General features: G+C 50.5%; 1 protein-coding gene across 2 annotated transcripts in view; it reads right to left on the minus strand.

Annotated features, from left to right (window-relative positions):
- ARHGEF18 (Rho/Rac guanine nucleotide exchange factor 18) overlaps positions 1–20,268 on the minus strand; it is a 204,312-nt gene that overhangs the window by 7,126 nt on the left and 176,918 nt on the right. For both annotated transcript variants that reach the window (XR_012754626.1, XM_075352539.1), the window contains exons 19-20: positions 18,994–19,455; positions 14,607–14,934 (exon numbers count right to left, since the gene is read on the minus strand). Coding sequence is in view for 1 of the 2 variants with exons in the window: in XM_075352539.1 (XP_075208654.1) it covers positions 14,607–14,934; positions 18,994–19,455 (790 nt within the window). In the remaining variant the exon portion in view is untranslated. The remainder of the gene's footprint in view (positions 1–14,606; positions 14,935–18,993; positions 19,456–20,268) is intronic.

The following is a 20,268-nucleotide window of genomic DNA, read 5'->3' on the forward strand; positions in this document are numbered from 1 at the left end:
GTGTGCGCTCATGTCTGCAGAGCTGCGCTCTTTTCTTGTTCTGTTGTGCAGTTGTTGGCATCAAGAGCCAGAATCTCTACTAATCTAGATGCAATTCAAGTGTATGCAAAATGAAGAAGAAAATTTAGTTACTTGTTAAATAACTAATGACATAATGCAATTGGTCACGTGTGGTCGTTCATTGGTTTTAAGACCTTCTAACGACCAGTAGTTTTTTGTTAATATATCCTTATATGTAAAACCACAGAATTTGGTTGAGGGTGTAGTCTTTGCTCTCTCTATTCCGTCTCCAAAATTATCTATGTGATCGGTGCAGAGGGAAAGCTGCCAGGGACTGATCAGAGGTTGCATGTCCTGAGCTGCTCAAGGACCTTCCACCTAATGAACACAAGGGCTATTCACATCATGTGAGCAGTCAGATGCCTGGAAGAAACTGTAAGATGTAGCAATGTATAGGGTGTGTGTGTGTGTGTGTGTGTGTGTGTGTGTGTGTGTGTGTAACTGTAAAGGAGCTGTGTGTATATGTACATGTAGCAAAGCTGAGTATGTCTATGTGCATGCAGTAGAGCTATGCGTGTCGGTAAGTGCATGTAGCTGGGTATGCCTATGCATATCATATATAGCTAAGCTATGTGTCATGTGCATATCAATCAGTGCTGTCTGCATATGTAGTAAAGCTGTGTGTATATAATAGACACACTATAGAGAAATACTAACAATAGATCTATTAAATCCCAATTGTACTAAAGTGCATTCAAATTAATGATAATGCCTCTCCACTTTTCACCAACAGGGAAGTTTTAAGTAATAGGGAAAATACATTTCCTATTCTCTGCTGTCTTAATCTGGGTGCGATTTATACTAAGTGTATCTTATAGTTAAAAAAAAATACAGTATGTAATTATATATTATATATACACACACACATATACGTGTGTGTGTGTGTGTGTGTGTGTGTGTACACACATGCACACAATACCTTGAAAAAGTATTCATACCTGTTAACTTTTCCATAATTTTTTCATGTTACACCCACAAACTTATTTGTATTTTCTTTGAATTTTGTGTGATATACCAACACTAAGTAGAAGTAGTTAAGTGTAATGTAAATAATACATGATTGTATTCAGCCTCTAGTAGTCGGATACCCCTAAATAAAGAGAATTTTGTTTACTTACCGTAAATTCTTTTTCTTATAGTTCCGTAATGGGAGACCCAGACCATGGGTGTTTAGCTTCTGCCTCCGGAGGACACACAAAGTACTACACTTAAAAGTGTAGCTCCTCCCTCTGAGCCTATACACCCCCTGGAGAACCAGATCTAGCCAGTTTACTGCAAAAGCTGAAGGAGAATAGCCACCCACAAGTAAAAACAGAGCAAGAACCGGAACAACCGGAGACTCTGTCCACGACAACAGCCGGTGATAACACGCGGAACAAGAAACTGCCAACAGGCAACAGGGAGGGTGCTGGGTCTCCCAATACGGAACTATAAGAAAAAGAATTTACGGTAAGTAAACAAAATTCTCTTTTTCTTTATCGTTCCCATGGGAGACCCAGACATTGGGACGTCTCAAAGCAGTCCATGGGTGGGAATAAACAGAAAAACTGAGAAGTAGGCAGAGCCTAACTTCACAAATGGGCGACAGCCGCCTGAAGGATGCGTCTGCCCAAGCTCGCATCTGCCGAAGCATGAGCATGCACTTGGTAGTGCTTTGAAAAGGTATGCAGACTAGTCCAAGTGGCAGCCTGACAGACTTGCTGAGCCATAGCCTGGTGCCTAAAAGCCCAAGAGGCACCGACAGCTCTGGTCGAGTGTGCCTTGATCCCCGGCGGGGGAGGCACCTGAGATCACTGGTAGGCATCCGAAATGGTCGACCTAATCCAACGGGCTAAGGTCGGCTTAGAAGCAGAGAGGCCCTTACGCCGACCTGAAGTTAGCACAAAAAGAGAGGTGCACCGCCTAAGAGCAGCGGTGCGAGACACATAGATCCGGAGCGCCCGCACCAGATCCAGAGTATGCAGCGCTTTCTCAAAGCGATGAACAGGAGCCGGACAAAAGGAAGGCAGGGTAATGTCCTGGTTAAGGTGGAAAGGAGAAACCACCTTAGGGAGAAAGTCCGGAGTCGGACGGAGAACCACCTTGTCTTGATGAATAACCAAAAAAGGTGACTCCGAAGAGAGCGCAGCCAAATCAGAGACTCTCCTGAGGGAAGTTATGGCCACTAGAAAGACGAAACAAAGAAACCTCCTTAAGAGGCTCAAAGGGGGGTTTCTACAAGGCCGTGAGGACCAAATTGAGGTCCCAGAGATCCAAGGGCCGCCGGTAAGGCGGAATGATGTGAGACGCGCCCTGCATGAAGGTGCGGACCTGAGCCAGCCGGGCGATACGCCGCTGGAACAGCACTGACAGAGCCGAGACTTGTCCCTTGAGGGAATAGAGGGACAGTCCTAGCTGCAGACCAGACTGTAGAAAGGACAGAAGGGTCGGCAAGGAAAAAGGCCAAGGAGCATGGCCGGAAGAACGACACCAGGACAGGAAAATTTTCCAAGTCCTGTGATAGATTTTGGCCGAGGAAGACTTCCGGGCCCGAGTCATAGTGGAAATGACTTCAGGAGGAATACCAGAAGCCGTCAGGATCCAGGACTCAAGAGCCACGCCGTCAATCTGAGAGCCGCAGAATTCTGGCGGAAAAACGGACCTTGTGAGAAAAGGTCTGGACGGTCCGGGAGATGCCACAGCACCTCTACGGACAGATGGAGCAGGTCTGGATACCAAGCTCGCCTGGGCCAGTCCGGAGCAATGAGGATGACCCGACGGCCCTCCATTCTGATCTTGCGCAGGACTCAGGGCAAGAGAGCTAGAGGGGGAAACACGTAGGACAGACGAAACTGGGACCAGTCTTGAACCAGAGCGTCCGCTGCGAAGGCCTGAGGATCGTGGGAGCGAGCCACATAAATCGGAACCTTGTTGTTGTGACGGGATGCCATTAGGTCCACGTCCGGAGTGCCCCACTTGCGGCAGATTGACTAAAACACTGCCGGATGCAGGGACCACTCGCCACTGTCCACGGTTTGACGGCTGAGATAATCTGCCTCCCAGTTTTCCACGCCTGGGATGTGGACTGCGGATATGGTGGACTTGGAGTCCTCCGTCCATCGAAGGATACGTTGGACCTCCAACATTGTCAGGCGGCTGCGTGTCCCGCCTTGGTGATTGATGTAGGCAACCGCTGTCGCGTTGTCTGACTGGACTCGGATGTGCTTGCCCGCCAATAGGTGGTGAAAAGCTAGGGGAGCCAGAAGCACGGCTCTGGTTTCCAGCACATTGAATGAGAGGGCTGACTCGGACGGAGTCCAAGTGCCCTGTGCTCGGTGGTGGAGACATACCGCTCCCCAGCCGGATAGACTGGCATCCGTGGTGAGGACCACCCAGGAAGGAGCCTCCCTGAGACAGAGAGAGGGGCCGAAGCCACCACTGAAGAGAGCTCCTGGTTTGTGGCGACAGAGCCACTAACCTGTGCAAGGAGGAAGGCCGCTTGTCCCAACAGCGGAGAATGTCCAGCTGCAGAGGACGCAGATGGAACTGGGCAAAGGGAACAGCGTCCATTGACGCCACCATCTGACCCAGCACCTGCATCAGGTGCCTGATGGAATAACGGCGGGGCCTCAGCAGAGAGCGCACCGCCAGTTGGAGGGACTGCTGTTTGATCAAGGGTAACTTCACAAGTGCCGGCAGAGTCTCGAACTGCATCCCTAGGTACGTGAGCCTCTGGGTCTGAGTCAGAGTGGATTTGGGCAGATTGACCAGCCACCCGAATTGGGCTAGAGTGGCGAGAGTGAGCGAGACACTCCGCTGACAGTCTGCGCTGAATGAAGCCTTGACTAGAAGGTCGTCCAGGTAAGGAATCACTGCCAACCCCTGGAGGTGCAGAACCGCAATCACTGCTGCCATGACCTTGGTGAATACCCGAGGGGCCGTGACTAACCCGAAGGGGAGAGCCACGAATTGGAAATGTTCCTCTCCGATTGCAAAACGTAGCCAACGCTGGTGAGAAACTGCAATTTGCACATGCAGATAGGCATCTCTGATGTCGATGGATGCCAGGAAATCCCCTTGGGTCATTGAGGCAATGACTGACCGCAGAAATTCCATGCGAAAATGCCGCACCTGAACATGCTTGTTGAGAAGCTTGAGATCCAGGATGGGCCGGAAGGAACCGTCCTTTTTGGGGACTAGGAAGAGATTTGAGTAGAAACCTCTGAACCGTTCCCGGGCGGGAACCGGTACAATTACTCCGTTGGCCTGCAAGGATGCCACGGCCTGAGAGAAGGCGGCGGCCTTGGAACAGGGGGGAGTTGACAGAAAAAATCTGTTTGGCGGGCTGGAAGAGAATTCTATCCTGTAGCCGTAAGATATGATATCTCTCACCCACTGATCGGAGACGTGTTGAAACCACGCGTCGCCAAAGTGGGAGAGCCTGCCACCGACTAAGGACGTTGCTGGCACGGACAGATAGTCAAAAGGAGGCTGCCTTAGTGGCAGCAGCTCCTGCGGTCTTCTGTGGACGCGCCTTTGTGCGCCAGTTGGGTTTTTGGTCCTTGGCTGAGTTAGTGGACGAGACCGAGGGCTTAGAGGACGACCAGTTGGAGGAACGAAAGGAACGAAACCTCGACTGGTTCCTACCCTGGACAGGTTTCCTGGTTTTGGTTTGTGGCATGGAAGTACTCTTCCCGCCAGTAGCTTCCTTAATAATTTCATCCAGTTGTTCACCGAATAGCCTGGACCCAGCAAAAGGGAGCCCAGCAAGGTACTTCTTTGAAGAAGCATCTGCCTTCCACTCTCGAAGCCACAAGATCCTGCGGATAGCGAGGGAATTAGCCGAAGCCACCGCAGTGCGGTGAGAAGCCTCCAGCATGGCAGACATGGCATAGGATGAAAAAGCGGAAGCTTGGGAAGTTAAGGCAACCATTTCGGGCATAGATTCCCTGGCGAGGGAATGCATCTCCTCTAGAGAAGCAGAGATGGCTTTGAGAGCCCACACTGCTGCAAAAGATGGGGAGAACGAGGCCCCTGCCGCCTCATATACAGATTTGGCCAGAAGGTCAACCTGGCGGTCAGTGGAATCCTTAAGAGAGGTGCCATCAGCCACTGATACAACGGTCCGGGCTGAGAGTCTAGACACCGGGGAGTCTACCTTTGGTGAATGAGCCCACTCCTTGACCACCTCAGGTGGAAATGGAAACCGGTCATCAGAACTACGCTTTGGGAAGCGTTTGTAAGGACAGGCCCTGGGCTTGGTCACAGCGGCCTGAAAACTGGAGTGGTTAAAGAACACACTCTTTGTCCTCTTAGGCAAGGTAAACTGGTGCTTTTCTGCCAGAGAGGGTTGCTCCTCTGATACTGGCGGATTGAGGTCCAGTACAGAATTAATGGACGCAATCAAATCACTAACATCTGAGTCACTTTCGGACAGATCAATGGGGCACATGGAGGTAGCCTCTGAGCCCCCTGTAAAGGCATCCTCCTCGTCCCGCGATTCAGCTTCTGAAACAGAGCCGCGGGACGAGGAAGGGGAGGGAGCCCTATGTCTCCTATTAGGAGGACGGGGTCTGGGACCAGATGAAGAATCCTCTGTGAGCTCCGCTGAGAGAGCCCTAGCAGCAGAGGCACCCTGTGAAGGGGGCTGATGCATGTTCAGCAAAGTCCGGGACAGCTGTCCCATGGAGTCGGCAAAAGACTGGGAGATTGACCTAGATAGGGATTCTACCCAAGCCGGGGGTTCAGCCACAGGAGCCGGAGCAGCCGGAGAGAACTGTGGGTGCGATTCAAGGATGAGGCATCGTCAGGTTAGAGCAGGCATCACAATGTGGATAGGTGCTCGGTTCAGGCAGCACAAGCTTACATGCAGTGCATACTGAATATAGCTTTGGAGCCTTGCTCCTCGTGTGAGACATGCTGCTGAAGTGGGGGCTCTGCCAGAGTGACCCCCAGAGAGTATATACAGAGGCCCACAACCAGACCGCTGGAGCGGTGTTGTGTGCCCTCCAGATCCCAAAGCCCGGACCCCCAAGCACCTCAGCAGGGATGCTGCAGCCAGTGCTGATCGCAGAGAAAACGCTGATAAAATGGCGCCGGAGCGAGGAGAGGGGGCGGGACCAACTCTGAGAGCGGGATCTGGAGGGCCAAAGAGACTTACAGGGCAGGAGACATGTACCCAGTAAGGAGTGTCTCTCCCCTGTGTAGAACGGCCGCTGGGCGGAGCCGCACTGTCCCTCTGCATGAATGACATGCGAGGGCAGTGAAACCGAAAGTAGGCCTCCGGCGAAGCCGGGGCCCAAATTTGAGTGGTGCGGCCGGCGCGCAGGCACCATCGGCGCGGTTCTCAGGCGACAGCCAGAGAACCGGCCGGAAATGTCAGAAAACTCACTCAGCACACTCTCCCACCATAATAAAGTACAGGGACCCCCAGAATATAAACGTCTCAGGTACTTAGCTTGCTGAGACGCAGGGTTCCAGGTCCCTGGGGATGAGTGCTCCGTCCAGCAGGATCCTGAAGGGCTGCGGATGGAGACCGGTCTCCTGCAAAGCATGGAGAACCGTGCTGGCTCCCACTTCAAGCCAGAGCCCGAGGGATGGTGAAGGAGCGCGGCATGTAAGGCTCCAGCCTTGGAATCAACCTTAACAGCACCGCCGACACAGTGGGGTGAGAAGGGACATGCCGGGGGTCAAGACTTGGACCCGCTTTTCTTCAAACTCTTTCCAAAAATCAAAAATCAGATGAGAATGCATGTGTGTATGTATGCCTCCTGAACACAAAGCAATGAACTGGCTAGATCTGGTTCTCCAGGGGGTGTATAGGCTCAGAGGGAGGAGCTACACTTTTTAGTGTAGTACTTTGTGTGTCCTCCGGAGGCAGAAGCTATACACCCAATGTCTGGGTCTCCCATAGGAACGATAAAGAAAAAATCCTGAGTGACCAATTGCCTCCAGAAGTCATAATTAGTAAATTGAGTCCACCTGTGTGCAATTTATTCTTTGTATAACTACAGCTGTTCTGTGAAGGTCTAAGAGGTTTGTTTGAGACTATTACGTATCAAACACTATAAAGAAAAAAAATCAAGGAACACACCGGACAGGTAAGGGATAAAGTTCTGAAGAAGAGAAAAGCAGGGCTAGCTAATAAAAAAAATATAGCCCAAGCTCTGAAAATCTCACGATGCACTGTGCAATCTACCATCCAAGAATATAAGGTGTATAGCACAACTGTAAACCTACTGTCCAGCTAAACAGACATCCCAAGCAAGGAGAAAACTAATTAGGGAAGCAGCTAAAAGGCCAATTGTCACTCTGGAATAGCTGCAAAGATCCACAGTTCAGGTGGGAAAACCTGTCCACAGGACAACTATTAGTTACTCCACAAATCTGGCCCTTATGAAGGAGTTGCAAGAAGAAAGCCATTTTTTTTTAAATCAAGTTATAAAAAGTACTGTTTGCAGTTTGCAAAAAGCCTTGTAGGGGACACAAACAGCATGTGGAAGAAGGTGCTCTGGTCAGATGAGTCCAATGTAGATCTTTTTGGAATACATTCAACAAGCTAAATGTGGCAGGAAACTAACACTGCACATTACCCTGAATACACCATCCCCATCATCAAACATGATGGTGGCAGCATCATTCTGTGGGGATGCTTTACTTCAGCAGGGACAGGGAAATTTGTCGAAGTTAATGAGAAGATAAATGGAGCTAAATATAGGGCAATCCTGTAAGAAAGAAGGATTTTTGTGTACTCACCGTAAAATCTCTGAGTCTTCATTGGGGGACACAGGACCATGGGGTGTATGCTGCTGTGACTAGGAGGCTGACACTAAGTGAACATAAAAAGAGTTAGCTCCTCCCTGGCAGTGTACACCCCGAGCCGGAGGCGGGACTATGCCAGTTTTGTGCAAAAGCAGTAGTAGGAGAGACCTGAACAACCATAACTAAACAATGTAATACCAGAGAAAATGTGTGGTGAAAAACACAGTGCCTTATGGGCACGTAAATATATCGTAGCAGGATGGAAACAAAGTTGACCCGCAAACAACATCGGGAAACATCCGGTAAATGAAGACCTCACAATCCAAACAGGGTGGGTGCTGTGTCCCCCAATGAAGACTCAGAGAAAGAGATTTTACGGTGAGTACACAAAAATCCTTCTTTCTCTATCGCTTTCATTGGGGGACATAGAACCATGGGACGTCCAAAAGCAGCCCCTGGGTGGGTACATAAGCCGTCCTACAGATCCAAAACAAACGCACAAATTCTGTAGGAACGCTCTGTACAAATGTTTACTACCTTTTTTTAGAGGTGTGCGACGGCCGTCTGCAACACCTTTCTCCCAAGGCAGGCATCTGCTGATGCCTGGGTGTGGACCTTGTAAAACCTGGTGAAGGTATGAAGACTGGACCACGTTGCGGCTTTGCAGACTTGCTCGGCTGAAGCCTGGTGCCTGATTGCCCAAGACGCCCCAACTGCACGGGTGGAATGGGCTCTTACTCCCCTCGGAGGGGACTTGTCCCTGATTCGGTAGGACTCCGAAATGGCTGACCTGATCCATCTGGCAATGGTAGCCTTGGACGCCGGCATGCCCTTCTTGGAACCAGAAGGCAGGATGAACAGGTTGTCTGATTTGCGGAAAGGCGCAGTTCTCGAGACGTAAGTCCTGAGCGCTCGTACTAAGTCCAGAGTGTGTAGTGACCTTTCCAAGGAGCGAGTGGGTGCCAGACAAAAAGATGGAAGCACGATATCCTCATTCAGGTGAAAAGGAGACACCACCTTCGGCAGGAACTCCGGAGACGAATGCAGGACAACCTTGTCCTGGTGAAAAACAAGAAAAGGTGAACGGCACGAAAGAGCTGCCAGTTCAGATGTTCTCCTGATTGAAGTGAACGCCACCAAAAAGATCACTTTCCAGGATAAGTGTGAGAATGAAGATTCTTTGAGCGGCTCAAATGGAGCCAGTTGGAGGGATCCTAAAACCAGATTAAGACCCCATGGTTCTAGCGGGGCCCGATAGGGCGGATTCAGATGAGCGACACCTTGGATGAACGTCTTGACCTGCGGACGTGATGCTAGATTTCTTTGGAAAAGAACAGACAAAGCCGACACCTGCCCCTTGATGGTTGCCAGCGAGAGACCCACTTGCAACCCTGCCTGAAGGAACGCTAGAAGCGTCGGTATTGACAGAACTAGTGGGGAGAGATTTCTGTTGACCTCGCACCACTGAAAAAAGGCCCTCCAGGTGCGGTAGTAGATCTTTGAAGATGAAGGCTTTCGAGACCTAATCATAGTCTGAATCACTTCTGGAGCAAATCCTGACTGGGCTAACAGCCAGGATTCAAGAGCCATGCCGTCAAATTGAGAACCCCTGAATTTTGATGGAAGAGCGGACCCTGAGACAGCAGGTCCGGCCGATCTGGAAGCCGCCATGGGGTGTCTGCGACGAGCTGTGCGAGTTCTGAGAACCATGCTCGCCTGGGCCATTCTGGAGCGATGAGAATCACCGGAATGCCCTCTGCCTTGATTTTCTTGAGGACTCTTGGGATCAGTGGCAGCGGCGGAAAGATGAACGGTAGTCTAAAATGATTCCACGGAAGAATGAGGGCGTCGACTCCTAGCGCCTGCTGGTCGTGGTAGCGGGATATGAAGTGTGGGACTTGATTGTTGAACTGCGAGGCCATCAGGTCCACATCCGGAGTCTCCCATCTGTGGCAAATCTGCTCGAAAACCTCTCTCTTGAGAGACCATTCGCCCGACGCCAGACCCTGTCTGCTGAGGTAGTCGGCCGCCCAGTTTTCCGCGCCGGGGATATGTACCGCGGAGATCCTGGCGTTGTGAGACTCTGTCCACTGTATGATCCTCTTCACCTCTCTCATCGCCATGACGCTCCTCGTGCCGCCCTGATGATTGATGTATGCCACCGCCGTTGCGTTGTCCGATTGTATCCTGATTGGAGACCCTTGGAGAAGGCGTTGAAAAACTTGCAGGGGTCGTAGGACTGCTCTGATCTCCAAAACATTGATCGGGAGCCGGCTTTCCTGGTAGGACCACTGACCGTGAGCCGTGTGTTGACGGAAGACCGCTCCCCAGCCCAGGAGGCTGGCATCGGTGGTGACTGTCTTCCAGTGCACCGGTAAGAACGACGTTCCTTTGACGAGATTCTGGCTGTTGGTCCACAAGCGCAGCGAGTGGCGGACTTCCGGGGATAAATGTATCTTGCGATCCAAGGTGAATAGAGACTTGTCCCAATTGTGCAGCAGGAATAGCTGAAGAGGGCGAAGGTGGAAGCGGGCAAACGGAACCGCCTCTATTGCCGCCACCATCCGACCGAGGACCCTCATACCAAATCGTATGGACACCGCTCTGGAGTGGTGGAGGGTCTGGACGTCTTTCCGGAGGGAGACAATCTTTTCCTGTGGAAGGAACACGCGTCCTTGGATGGTATTGAACTCCATGCCTAGGAAGGTAATCCGGCGAGCCGGGGTCAACGAGGACTTCTTCCGATTGATGAGCCAACCAAGACGGGATAGAGTGTCGATGGTGACCTGGACACTTAGACGTCAGTCGTTGAAAGAGGACCCTTTGATCAGTAAGTCGTCCAGGTATGGAATTACCAAAACACCTCAGGAGTGTAGGATCGACATGGCAGCAGCCATGACTTTCGTGAGCACTCGAGGCGCAGACGCAAGACCAAACGGTAGGGCAGTGAACTGATAATGATCGTGTGCTACGGCAAAGCGTAGGAATCTTTGGTGCTGGTGTGCAATCGGGATATGGAGATATGCGTCCTGTATGTCCAGAGAGGCGAGGAATTCGCCGACCTCCATGGAGGCAATCACCGATCGGAGGGACTCCATGCGAAATCTTCGGGTTCTGACGTACCTGTTGAGGATCTTGAGGTCGAGAACAGGGCGCACAGTGCCATCCTTCTTGGGGACAACGAAGAGGTTGGAGTAAACTCCCCTGAACCGTTCCGAATCTGGAACCGGAATCACGACCCCTGAGCGGTGCAGAGATTCGATGGCGCGAAAAAAGGGGCGAGCTCGCGCGTCCGACTCGGGAGGATGGGAAAGGAAAAAACTGCTTGGAGGAATTGACGTAAACTCTATCTTGTAACCCGAGACTAGGATTTCTCTGACCCAAGCGTCTGTGATCAAGGGGAGCCAGACGTGTTGGAACAGAGAAAGGCGCCCCCCCCACCTGGTCTGCGCTGACGCGCGATGACCAGGAGTCATTTGGAGGAGTATCGCTGAGATCTAGATGCTGGTTTGGTAGGCTGGCGTGACCTGGAACGCCAGGAGGGATTTGTTTTGAAAGATGGGCTCTTCCTGCTTCTCTGCGGGGATCTGTTCCTCCTAGGCTGTGCCAGGGAACTGAAGCTGCGAAAGGGGCGAAAACCTGAGGTCGGCTGGCGGCGTGGGAAACGCCTTGGCCTCAGCTGTGGAAGGGAGGTGCTCTTTCCTCCCGTAGCCTCGGCGATAATCTAATCGAGCCTGTCCCCAAACAGTCGGCCTCCTGCAAACGGGAGGGCGGTAAGTGATTTCTTTGAAGCCGCGTCTGCATTCCAGGCTCTGAGCCAGACCGCTCGACGGATTGCCACCGTGTTGCTGGCCGCTTGTGCTGCGCAATTGGCTGTAGACAGAGATGCGTTAATGATGTACTCACCCGCCAGGGCAATCTGTGCAGCCATGTTGACGAGCTCGGGATCGCCAGACTGCGAGCGAAGTCCTCTGCGGAGGGTGTCGGCCCAGGTCACCATGGCTTTAGCTACCCAGACGGCGGCGAAGGCCGGAGACAGGGCCGCGCCTGCCGCCTCAAAAGCCGAACGGGCGAATCTCTCGATGTTCCGGTCCGTGGCATCACGGAGCGATGTTCCCTGCGGCAGGGATAGAACTGTATGCGAGGCCAGACGGGAGACCGGAGGGTCGACCACCGGTGAGCCCGCCCATTCCTTCCTGAGATCCTCGGGGAAGGGATAGTGTAAATCAATCGACTTACCATTGTTGAACGTCTTGTCTGGTTGCTGTCTGTGCTTGCGTAAGATCTCGGCGAACTCCGGATGATCGCAGAAATACCTGTGAACACGCTTAAGTCGTTTGAAAGATACCTGTGAGCTCTGGGTGGTGGCAGAGTCAGGTTGTAGCTTCAGCGTCGTATTCACCGCGTCGACCAGGCTGTCCACCATATGCCTGACGTCGGCTGCCTGATCCGAATCCATACGAGAGGCTGCATCCGACTCTTCCCCTGAATCATCACACGGTCTCGGAGACGAGTGGCCCTCGGGCCTTGGAGGGGAGAGGGACCTCTGGGAGGAATTGGAAGACGAGACCGTGCGGGTCCGCTTCCGCGCTCCAGTAGTTGGTTATGGGTCAGACCGACTGTCATCCTGCGACGGCTGGACCTGTGGGGCCTGGCTGAGCGTAGGGAGCGACTGCAAAGCCTGCGCGATGCTCAGAGACGCCCTCGACAGGGAATCCACCGACTGGGAGAAAGAAGTCAGCCACTCCGGGGGAGGGAGCGCATTGGGGCTCGGTGCATCCTGTACTGCTGCAGTAGCGAGTGGGATGGGGGTGCCGGCGGCGTCTGGGGCAATCTGCGTGGGCTGTGGGTCAGGGACGCAAGCTGCGCAGAGGGGGGTAGCCTGGCCTTGGGAGAATTTTTCATCACAGGACGAACACGCAAAATGCATTATGAAAGGGACCTGTTTGGATTGGGAAGGCTTAGAGTTAGGCATGGCTGCTCAGGGGGCTCCTACTAGAGACACTAGGGAGGAGACAGGAGATAGGAGGAAAAAAGTGAGGAGAAAAAAGTGTAAGAAAAGTTGCTGGTCCTAATCAGAAACAGCACTCACCCAGGCCTGTGTCCTCCCCGGGTCAGCAGGAGGCTCAGAGTAGTGGGGACAGCCACCGGAAAATAGATGCTGCTGCTCAGTGGCCTGCCTGTGCTGAGGTGGGCCGTTTGCAAGAAAACGCGGGCTTTTGCCTCTTTTTTTTTTTTTTACTGAGGGGGCGTGCTAGGGATGAGCTCTGCTGTTGCTGGGCAGAAAAGGCGGGGGGGCGGGCCAGGAAGACGCGCGCGCAAACAGGGGGGGTGGAGCGCTCCGGCCTAAGGTAGGCCCGAAGCCGGGACTAAATTTGTGAGCGGCGGCCGCCGGGTGCGCAGCGCTGCGCGCGGAGCAGAGCTTACCTGCGTCCCTGCGCGGAGTCCAGAGCCCTGGGTCCCATCCTGGCTGCTGAGGCCCCCGGTGAGTGCAGGCTGATGCTGGCAAGTGCCAGGGGAGGCTGCTGGGGGGCTGTGGGGGAGACTGCAGAGCGCTCCTGCGCTGCAGTGTGTGATCCTTTGCCTGGGCCCAGTGAAACAGGGGAGAACGCTGGGGGAGGCCTGGTGCTGTAAGCGCTCCTGCGCTTTGCGATGTTTCCTCGCCGTCTCCACCCGAAACACCCCTTGGGACAGTACTATAGGGGTCGACGGGGAGTGAGCCCATAAACCATAAATGTGTGGGACCCCAATCAGCCCCTGGGGTGGTACCATGGGGCCGGAGGGGGACAAGGGCTGGTGTCTTGAGCCTCAAGGAACCCTGGGGACGATACCCTGTAGGGAAGGAGCAGATGAGGATACTCTCTGATGCAGGATCTTTAACCCTGCAGAAGAGAAAAAAAGCGTAAAAAGGATGAGAACGCTGAGCGGCGCCGTATAGGATGAAACAACGGAAAAAAAGGAATAGCCTAGGCTGAGGTTGGCCCACAGAGGTATGGGCCCACATCAGCCTCCTACAACACTAAGCAAAAAACTGGCATAGTCCCGCCTCCGGCTCGGGGTGTACACTGCCAGGGAGGAGCTAACTCTTTTTATGTTCACTTAGTGTCAGCCTCCTAGTCACAGCAGCATACACCCATAGTCCTGTGTCCCCCAATGAAAGCGATAGAGAAAACCTGTTAAGAGGCTACAAAAGACTTGAGATTGGAGAGTGGGTTCACCTTCCAGCAGGATAACAACCCTAAACATACTGCCAGAGTTACAATGGAATGGTTTACATTAAAGCACGTGTGCTTGAATGGTCCAGTCACAGTCCAGATCTAAATCCCATTGATAATCTGTGGGAAGACATGAAAGATGTTGCTCACAGATGCTCTGAATTCAATCTCACTGAGCTAGAGCTATTTTGCAAAGAAAAATGGACAAATATTTCAGCCTCTAGGTGTGTAAATATGATCGAGACATACCCCAAAGACTTGCAGCAGTAATTCTAGCGAAAGGTGGTCTTACAAAGAATGGACTCCAGGGGCGGGGGTGCTGAATACAAATGCACATGCCTCAACTTTCTAATTTATATTTTAAAATACTGACTAAACAATATAGCATTCTTTCTACTTCACAAATACTTGTGGTTTAGTGTTAGTATAGCACATAAATGCCCAGTAAAACACATTTACGTTTGTGGGTGTAATGTGAATAAATATGTGGATAAGTTCACAGGGTATAAATACTTTTTCAAGGCACTGTACATATTCTCTTGTAACATTCTTAATGGTGGCAGCCTATTTTTTTGTCCATTTTCCACTGACCTGAGCTTTCAGTCCGATGAGAAGCTTTTCCTCTACTTGCCTTGTCCCTCCCACTTTTCGTTAATGTGGCCAGTTTGGTAGGTATCTGCTGCTTTGTGAGTAATGTGGGCTTTTGGATTTGGTTAGTGGCACTTAACAAATGTATAGGCACATCATTTTTCAATGCTGGTCTAGCGTCCATGGAGGTACTGTCCCGACGTGTGACTTCAGGCCTCTCCAAGTGGTCAGCAGCTGACATAGATGCAGTGTTTTTGGCTGTAGGTTTCATACTGGCTCCTTCTAAGTTCTGCATTCCTTCTCCATTAAAACTTGCAGAATGTGTTAAACCCTGAAAAACATAACACTGCTAATGTCATTTTGAATGGCATCTTTGATTTCACTTCACTTTTAAATTACATCAGAGTCCATCATGTAAAAACGAGGCCTCCAGTTTGAACTGCATACATTAAGGCTGCGTGGCCACGATCAGTGTTTGCAGTGTTTTGGACGCAGGGTGCTTCAGCTGTGTCCAAAACGCTGCGTTGTACAGTACAAGCACAGTGGATGGATTTTTAGAAATCCCGTGCCCACTGTGCTTGTTTTTTCCACAGCCAACCCTGACCTGCGGTGCGTCTTTCCAGACCGCAGCATGTCAATGTTTTTCTGCAGATTCGCATGCGTTCTCCATAGGGAGAACACAAGTGAGAGATCGCAGCGCACTGAACCCTGATCGTGGGTACAAGCAGCTGTGTGCTCCTGCGGAGGAGACTCGCGGACCCGCAGGTCAGGACCCAGTAAGTCCTGATTGTGAGCACATACCCTAAAGGCCGCTTTACACGCTGCGATCTCGCTAGCGAGATCGCTAGCGTGCGTACCTGCCCCCATCGTTTTTGCGTCACGGGCAAATCGCTGCCCGTGGCGCACAAAATCGCGCGGACTCGTCACATAACTTACCTGCCTAGCGACGTTGCTGTGACCGGCAAACCACCTCCTTTCTAAGGGGGCGGTTCGTTCGGCGACACAGCGACGTCACTAAGCGGCCGCCCAATAAAAGTGGAGGGGCGGAGATGAGCGGGCCGTAACATCCCGCCCACCTCCTACCTTCCTCATTGCCGGCGGCCGCAGGTAAGGTGAGCTTCCTCGTTCCTGCGGTGTCACACATAGCGATGTGTGCTGCCGCAGGAACGACTAACAACATCATACCTGCAAGCAGCAACGATAATTGGGAATAGGGGGCATTTAACCGATTAGCAATTTTGAACGTTTTTGCGACGATTCAAAATCGCTCATAGGTATCAAACGCAACGATATCGCTAACGCGTCCAGATGTGTGTCACAAATTCCATGACCCAAACGACATCGCTTTAGCGATGTCGTAGCATGTAAAGCGGCCTTAACTCTACACTTGTGTCACGGCACTGATTGCTCCAAGCCCTATACTAGCCAAATCTACGTATTCAAAGAAGTGTATTCAAAGAAGCGTACTCCAAGAAAACAGTCAGTTCTCATTTGGCTACCCAGAGGCTATATATATGCTTTTAAAATGCTCAGTATACTTGAGTATACCTCTTTGAAAAGTAATGTTTTAATCAATATCGCAAGGTACACGAGAACAATTTCCAAAATTTTGACAAGATTGAGTTTCATAGAACGTTCTTTTAACCCATAACATGAAAGATTAATAATATAACTTTCATTATAAAATCTTCAGTTTTGCTCAAATTAGTTGATGCAAAAATGAATACACCCCACATCAAAAACTACTAAATCTGGTACAGTGGAACCTCGGTTTACGAGTAACTTGGTGTGCAAGTATATCGCTATACAAGCAAAGCTTGCTGTAAATTTGTAACTCAGTTTACGAGCAAATACTCACCGCACACACTTCCGGTTCCGTACTTTCACCACGCTCTGACCCACTCTTGCAGTCCGCACAAACACACAGAAACACACACAAACAAGCACACACACATATTATGTTCACCTTACCTTACATTCCCTCGCCTGCCTCCTGGTTCTTGTAGTTTGCCTGTACAGGATGTGTATCGGGTAACCATCGCGACAATGGAGGAACTTCTGCTGTCAGCTGCTTCTAAAAGGCAGTGTGCTGACCAATCAAAGGCAAGTGGCTCCTGCCTTTGACGTCAGCGCACTGGCAGCGGAAGCTCCGGCATCGGTCGCGATGGTTACCAGATACACATCCTGTACCTGCGGACTACAAGAACCAGGAGGCCGATGAGGGAACGGAAGGTAAGGTGAGCATAATATGTGTGTGTGCGTGCGTGTGTTTGTGCTCGTGTGGAATGGACCAGGATGGGACATTGCACAAGTTGTGGAATTGTCTGAGCTTGCATTATTTCCTATGGGAAATTTTGCTTTGCTAGACGAGCAACTTGGTTTACAAGCACACTCCCAAAACGCTTTGTTCTCGTAAACCAAGGTTCCACTGCCTCCATGACTTTTAAAAAGGACAGCACCAGGACTTCAAGGCATCGAATGAACAGTATGGCGACATACTGTAACATCTATCTTTTTCCATTCTTCAAAAAAAACCCTCTTAATTAAAAGGTTTTCTGACAAAATTTGTTTACGGTGTATTCATTTATCCAGATCACTGAATGTCCAACTAAGGCCAAACATGTATAGGAGTAGTCTGACAAGCTGGAGAAAAGATACCGAGGTATTGACGTTATAATTTTGCCTGCAAGTTGGTGCACGAAAAGTGCCTAGAAACTATAATGTTAATATTTCTGTGATAATAAATCGTGATGAGCGAGCACTACCATGCTTGGTATCCAGATGGATTACCCGAGTATAATGAAAGTTAAAGGGGTTATCCAATTTTGCTTATTTTCCTTTATTACACTCTTGGGCTACATTGGGGCAGGTAAGTAGATAGTAACTACCTACCTGCCCTGCTGTCAGCCCCACTCCCCCAGCTCAGAGCGGTCATGTGACTTCTCGTGCCGGGGTTTTGCAGTTTCCTTTGATGTCACGTCGACTGGGCATGCGCTTATGCTGCCTTGTCTACGGGCATCCCAGCCGACATCATGTAGCCGCCCTGCTGGGCGGGTACATGGCGCTGGAGTCACCGCCCCCCCCTCCCCACATTCCATAGTGCAGGGGTCTCGTTGCCTGTACGCTGCATGCACTCCTGATGCTGCTGGCAGTGTGCAGGCAGTGTCCTCTTGCTGAACGCTGCCTGTGCAGGTGCCTGTGCAGGTGCCCGTGCGCTCTGCAGATGGGACCGCTGTATACAGCTACTGCAATGATCAGCTGCCGACCAAATCAGAGGCCAGCAGCGGATCATTGCAGTAGCTGTATACAGAGTTTGGCTCTGTAGAGTGCCCTGGAATCTGCATCTGATATAAAGCACTGTCAGCGGCCTCTGCAGGGGGCAGTACAGTCAGAGCTTTATAACAGATGACAGATTCCCAGGCGCTCTGCAGAGCCAATCTCTGTGATCAGCCGCCGGCCAGTCAGAGGCCAGCAGCTGATCATTGGACAAGCTGCATAGAGAGCGCGTCCCTGCAGAGCGCCTGGAAATCAGTCCTCTGCTATAAAGCGCTGACTGCACGGCCCCTGCACCACCAGTGATCAGCAAGGAGGGGGCTGCGGCCGCAAGAGGCAGGACACAGGGGACCGAGGGAACAGGACAGGTGAGAAGGATTTGGGTTTGTTTTTTTGTAAGTGTGAGAATAATGACAGACTATGGGGCAATTTTACAGGAGAGAGCACTGCTACAAGAAGAGGAGCCTAAAGGGACATTGCTATAAGAGCCCAAGAAAAGGGGACAGTACTATAGTATGGGGACAGGGAAAGGGGACATTACATGCGCGGTGGATGTGAGGATCACTGCTCTGTACTACCAAATGATTGTATATACAGAGCAGTGAAATTTCATCTGTGACAGAACAATCACTGCACATCTACCGCATATATAATGTAGTAATGGTTTGTGCTGGGGCAGAATACTGACAGCCAATGAGTGTGCAGAGGACGGGGCTGGACAGTGAGGCCGGGCGGTGCCAGCTCTGACTGAGGTTTGGCATAGGAAGTTATGTTTGGTTGAGCTGAAGGTAAACAAAGAGCTGCAGAGAATAAAGGGATAATTCAGAGGAACAAAAAAGTTTGAAAACAAAAAAAACAACAACGTAGGGGTGTTTTCTATGACAATACAGCACAGATTAGTTTAAAACATTTTTTGGAGTTTATGTCGGACAACTCCTTTGATGGGGAACTCAAGATATCACAGAAAATTGCTTGCGTTCTCCACCGACTTCCATTATACCTGAGTTGCACCCATGAGAGTGTCCAACTGCTCATTACGAGTACGGAGCACCCAAGCATGGTCTTATTACTAGTGGTGAGCGAATACTAACAGACGCCTGGTGGAGATTATACGAACCAATGTAACCTGCACCAGTTCTGGAGTAAACGATCCAACTGGCACTGGCTTCTTTATCTTCTTCAGCTGCTCCAGTCGCTCTCTGTCCTTCTCCACTGCCTTTTGAGCTTCGCGCAGCCTTTCCAAATCATGCTGATAGGCTTCTCTCTGTGCCTCCAGTTCTATCCGTTCCTGTTTCATCTTCTCCCTTTCAATCCGTGAAGCCTCCTCTCTTTGGCGGAGCATCATCTCAGTAGCATCCATGTCCTTTTGTTGCCTGTTCCTTTCCCGCTCCCACCGATGTCGTTCTTGTTTGAGCTGCTCTTGCAGTTTCTGCACATTACCAAACTCTTCCCTCTGTTTTTCAAAGTTCCGCTGCTTCTCCTGCTCAAGCAACCAATTACCCCTGGATGACTGCTGTGGAGTTTGTTTTTCACGTTCCCTCTGTACTTCTATGTAGCTGTCCTGCTGTACTATCAAGGCCTAAGAATTGAAAGAACACAGTTACATGTAAGGCTGAGCATATGAACTGTCCATGGGCAGAACAGACAGCCCACGGGTTCATTTAGGTGAACTGGCAAGTTGAAAGCAATGTTACACATGTAAGCGCCGCATGAGTATGTCCAGATTTCCAAAAAAAAAAAAAAAAATAACTTGTGGAACTTAATGGGTGCATTAAAGAAACAGGCCATACTGGTGCTACTTGTATGTTACTCAATGGCCTTTTATGCCAACATATATGCCAACAAGTCAGGATTTTGTCAAGAAACTATCTTTATATGCTCATCTGAACGAGACTTTGAAGTAAAAGTGAAGAAAACCGCCAATTTCAGTTGGGTTATTTTTTCCTCCCCTTCTTGCAATGACCATAACGCTTTTATCGTTCCATCCAAATAGACAAATAATGGCCTGTTTTTTGAGGGTTGAGTTGAATTTTTCAATGACACCATTCATATGGCCACATATGGTATTGGAAAACGGGGGAAAAAAGTTTCAAGTGTGGTGAAATTGCGGGAAACCACCCCACAACTTTGCCATTTTTGGGGCAGAATTGTTTTACGGCTTATATTGTGCGGTAGAAATGACCTGTCAGTATTAGTCTCATCAGTATGATTTAGGCAATACCAAACGTGTTCAGTTTTTTTTTTCTCAATTATTTTAGTTGTGGAAAAAAGAATAATTTTGATTGTCTCGCCATTTTCCAAAGTCCACAATGTTTTCATTTTTTTTGTCATTGTAACTGTGTAAGGGATTATGTTTTGCAGATGGGACATTTTTATGGATAGCATTTTGAAA

The sequence above is a fragment of the Anomaloglossus baeobatrachus genome, chromosome 1 (assembly GCF_048569485.1).
Source record: "Anomaloglossus baeobatrachus isolate aAnoBae1 chromosome 1, aAnoBae1.hap1, whole genome shotgun sequence".
NCBI lineage: Eukaryota > Metazoa > Chordata > Amphibia > Anura > Aromobatidae > Anomaloglossus > Anomaloglossus baeobatrachus.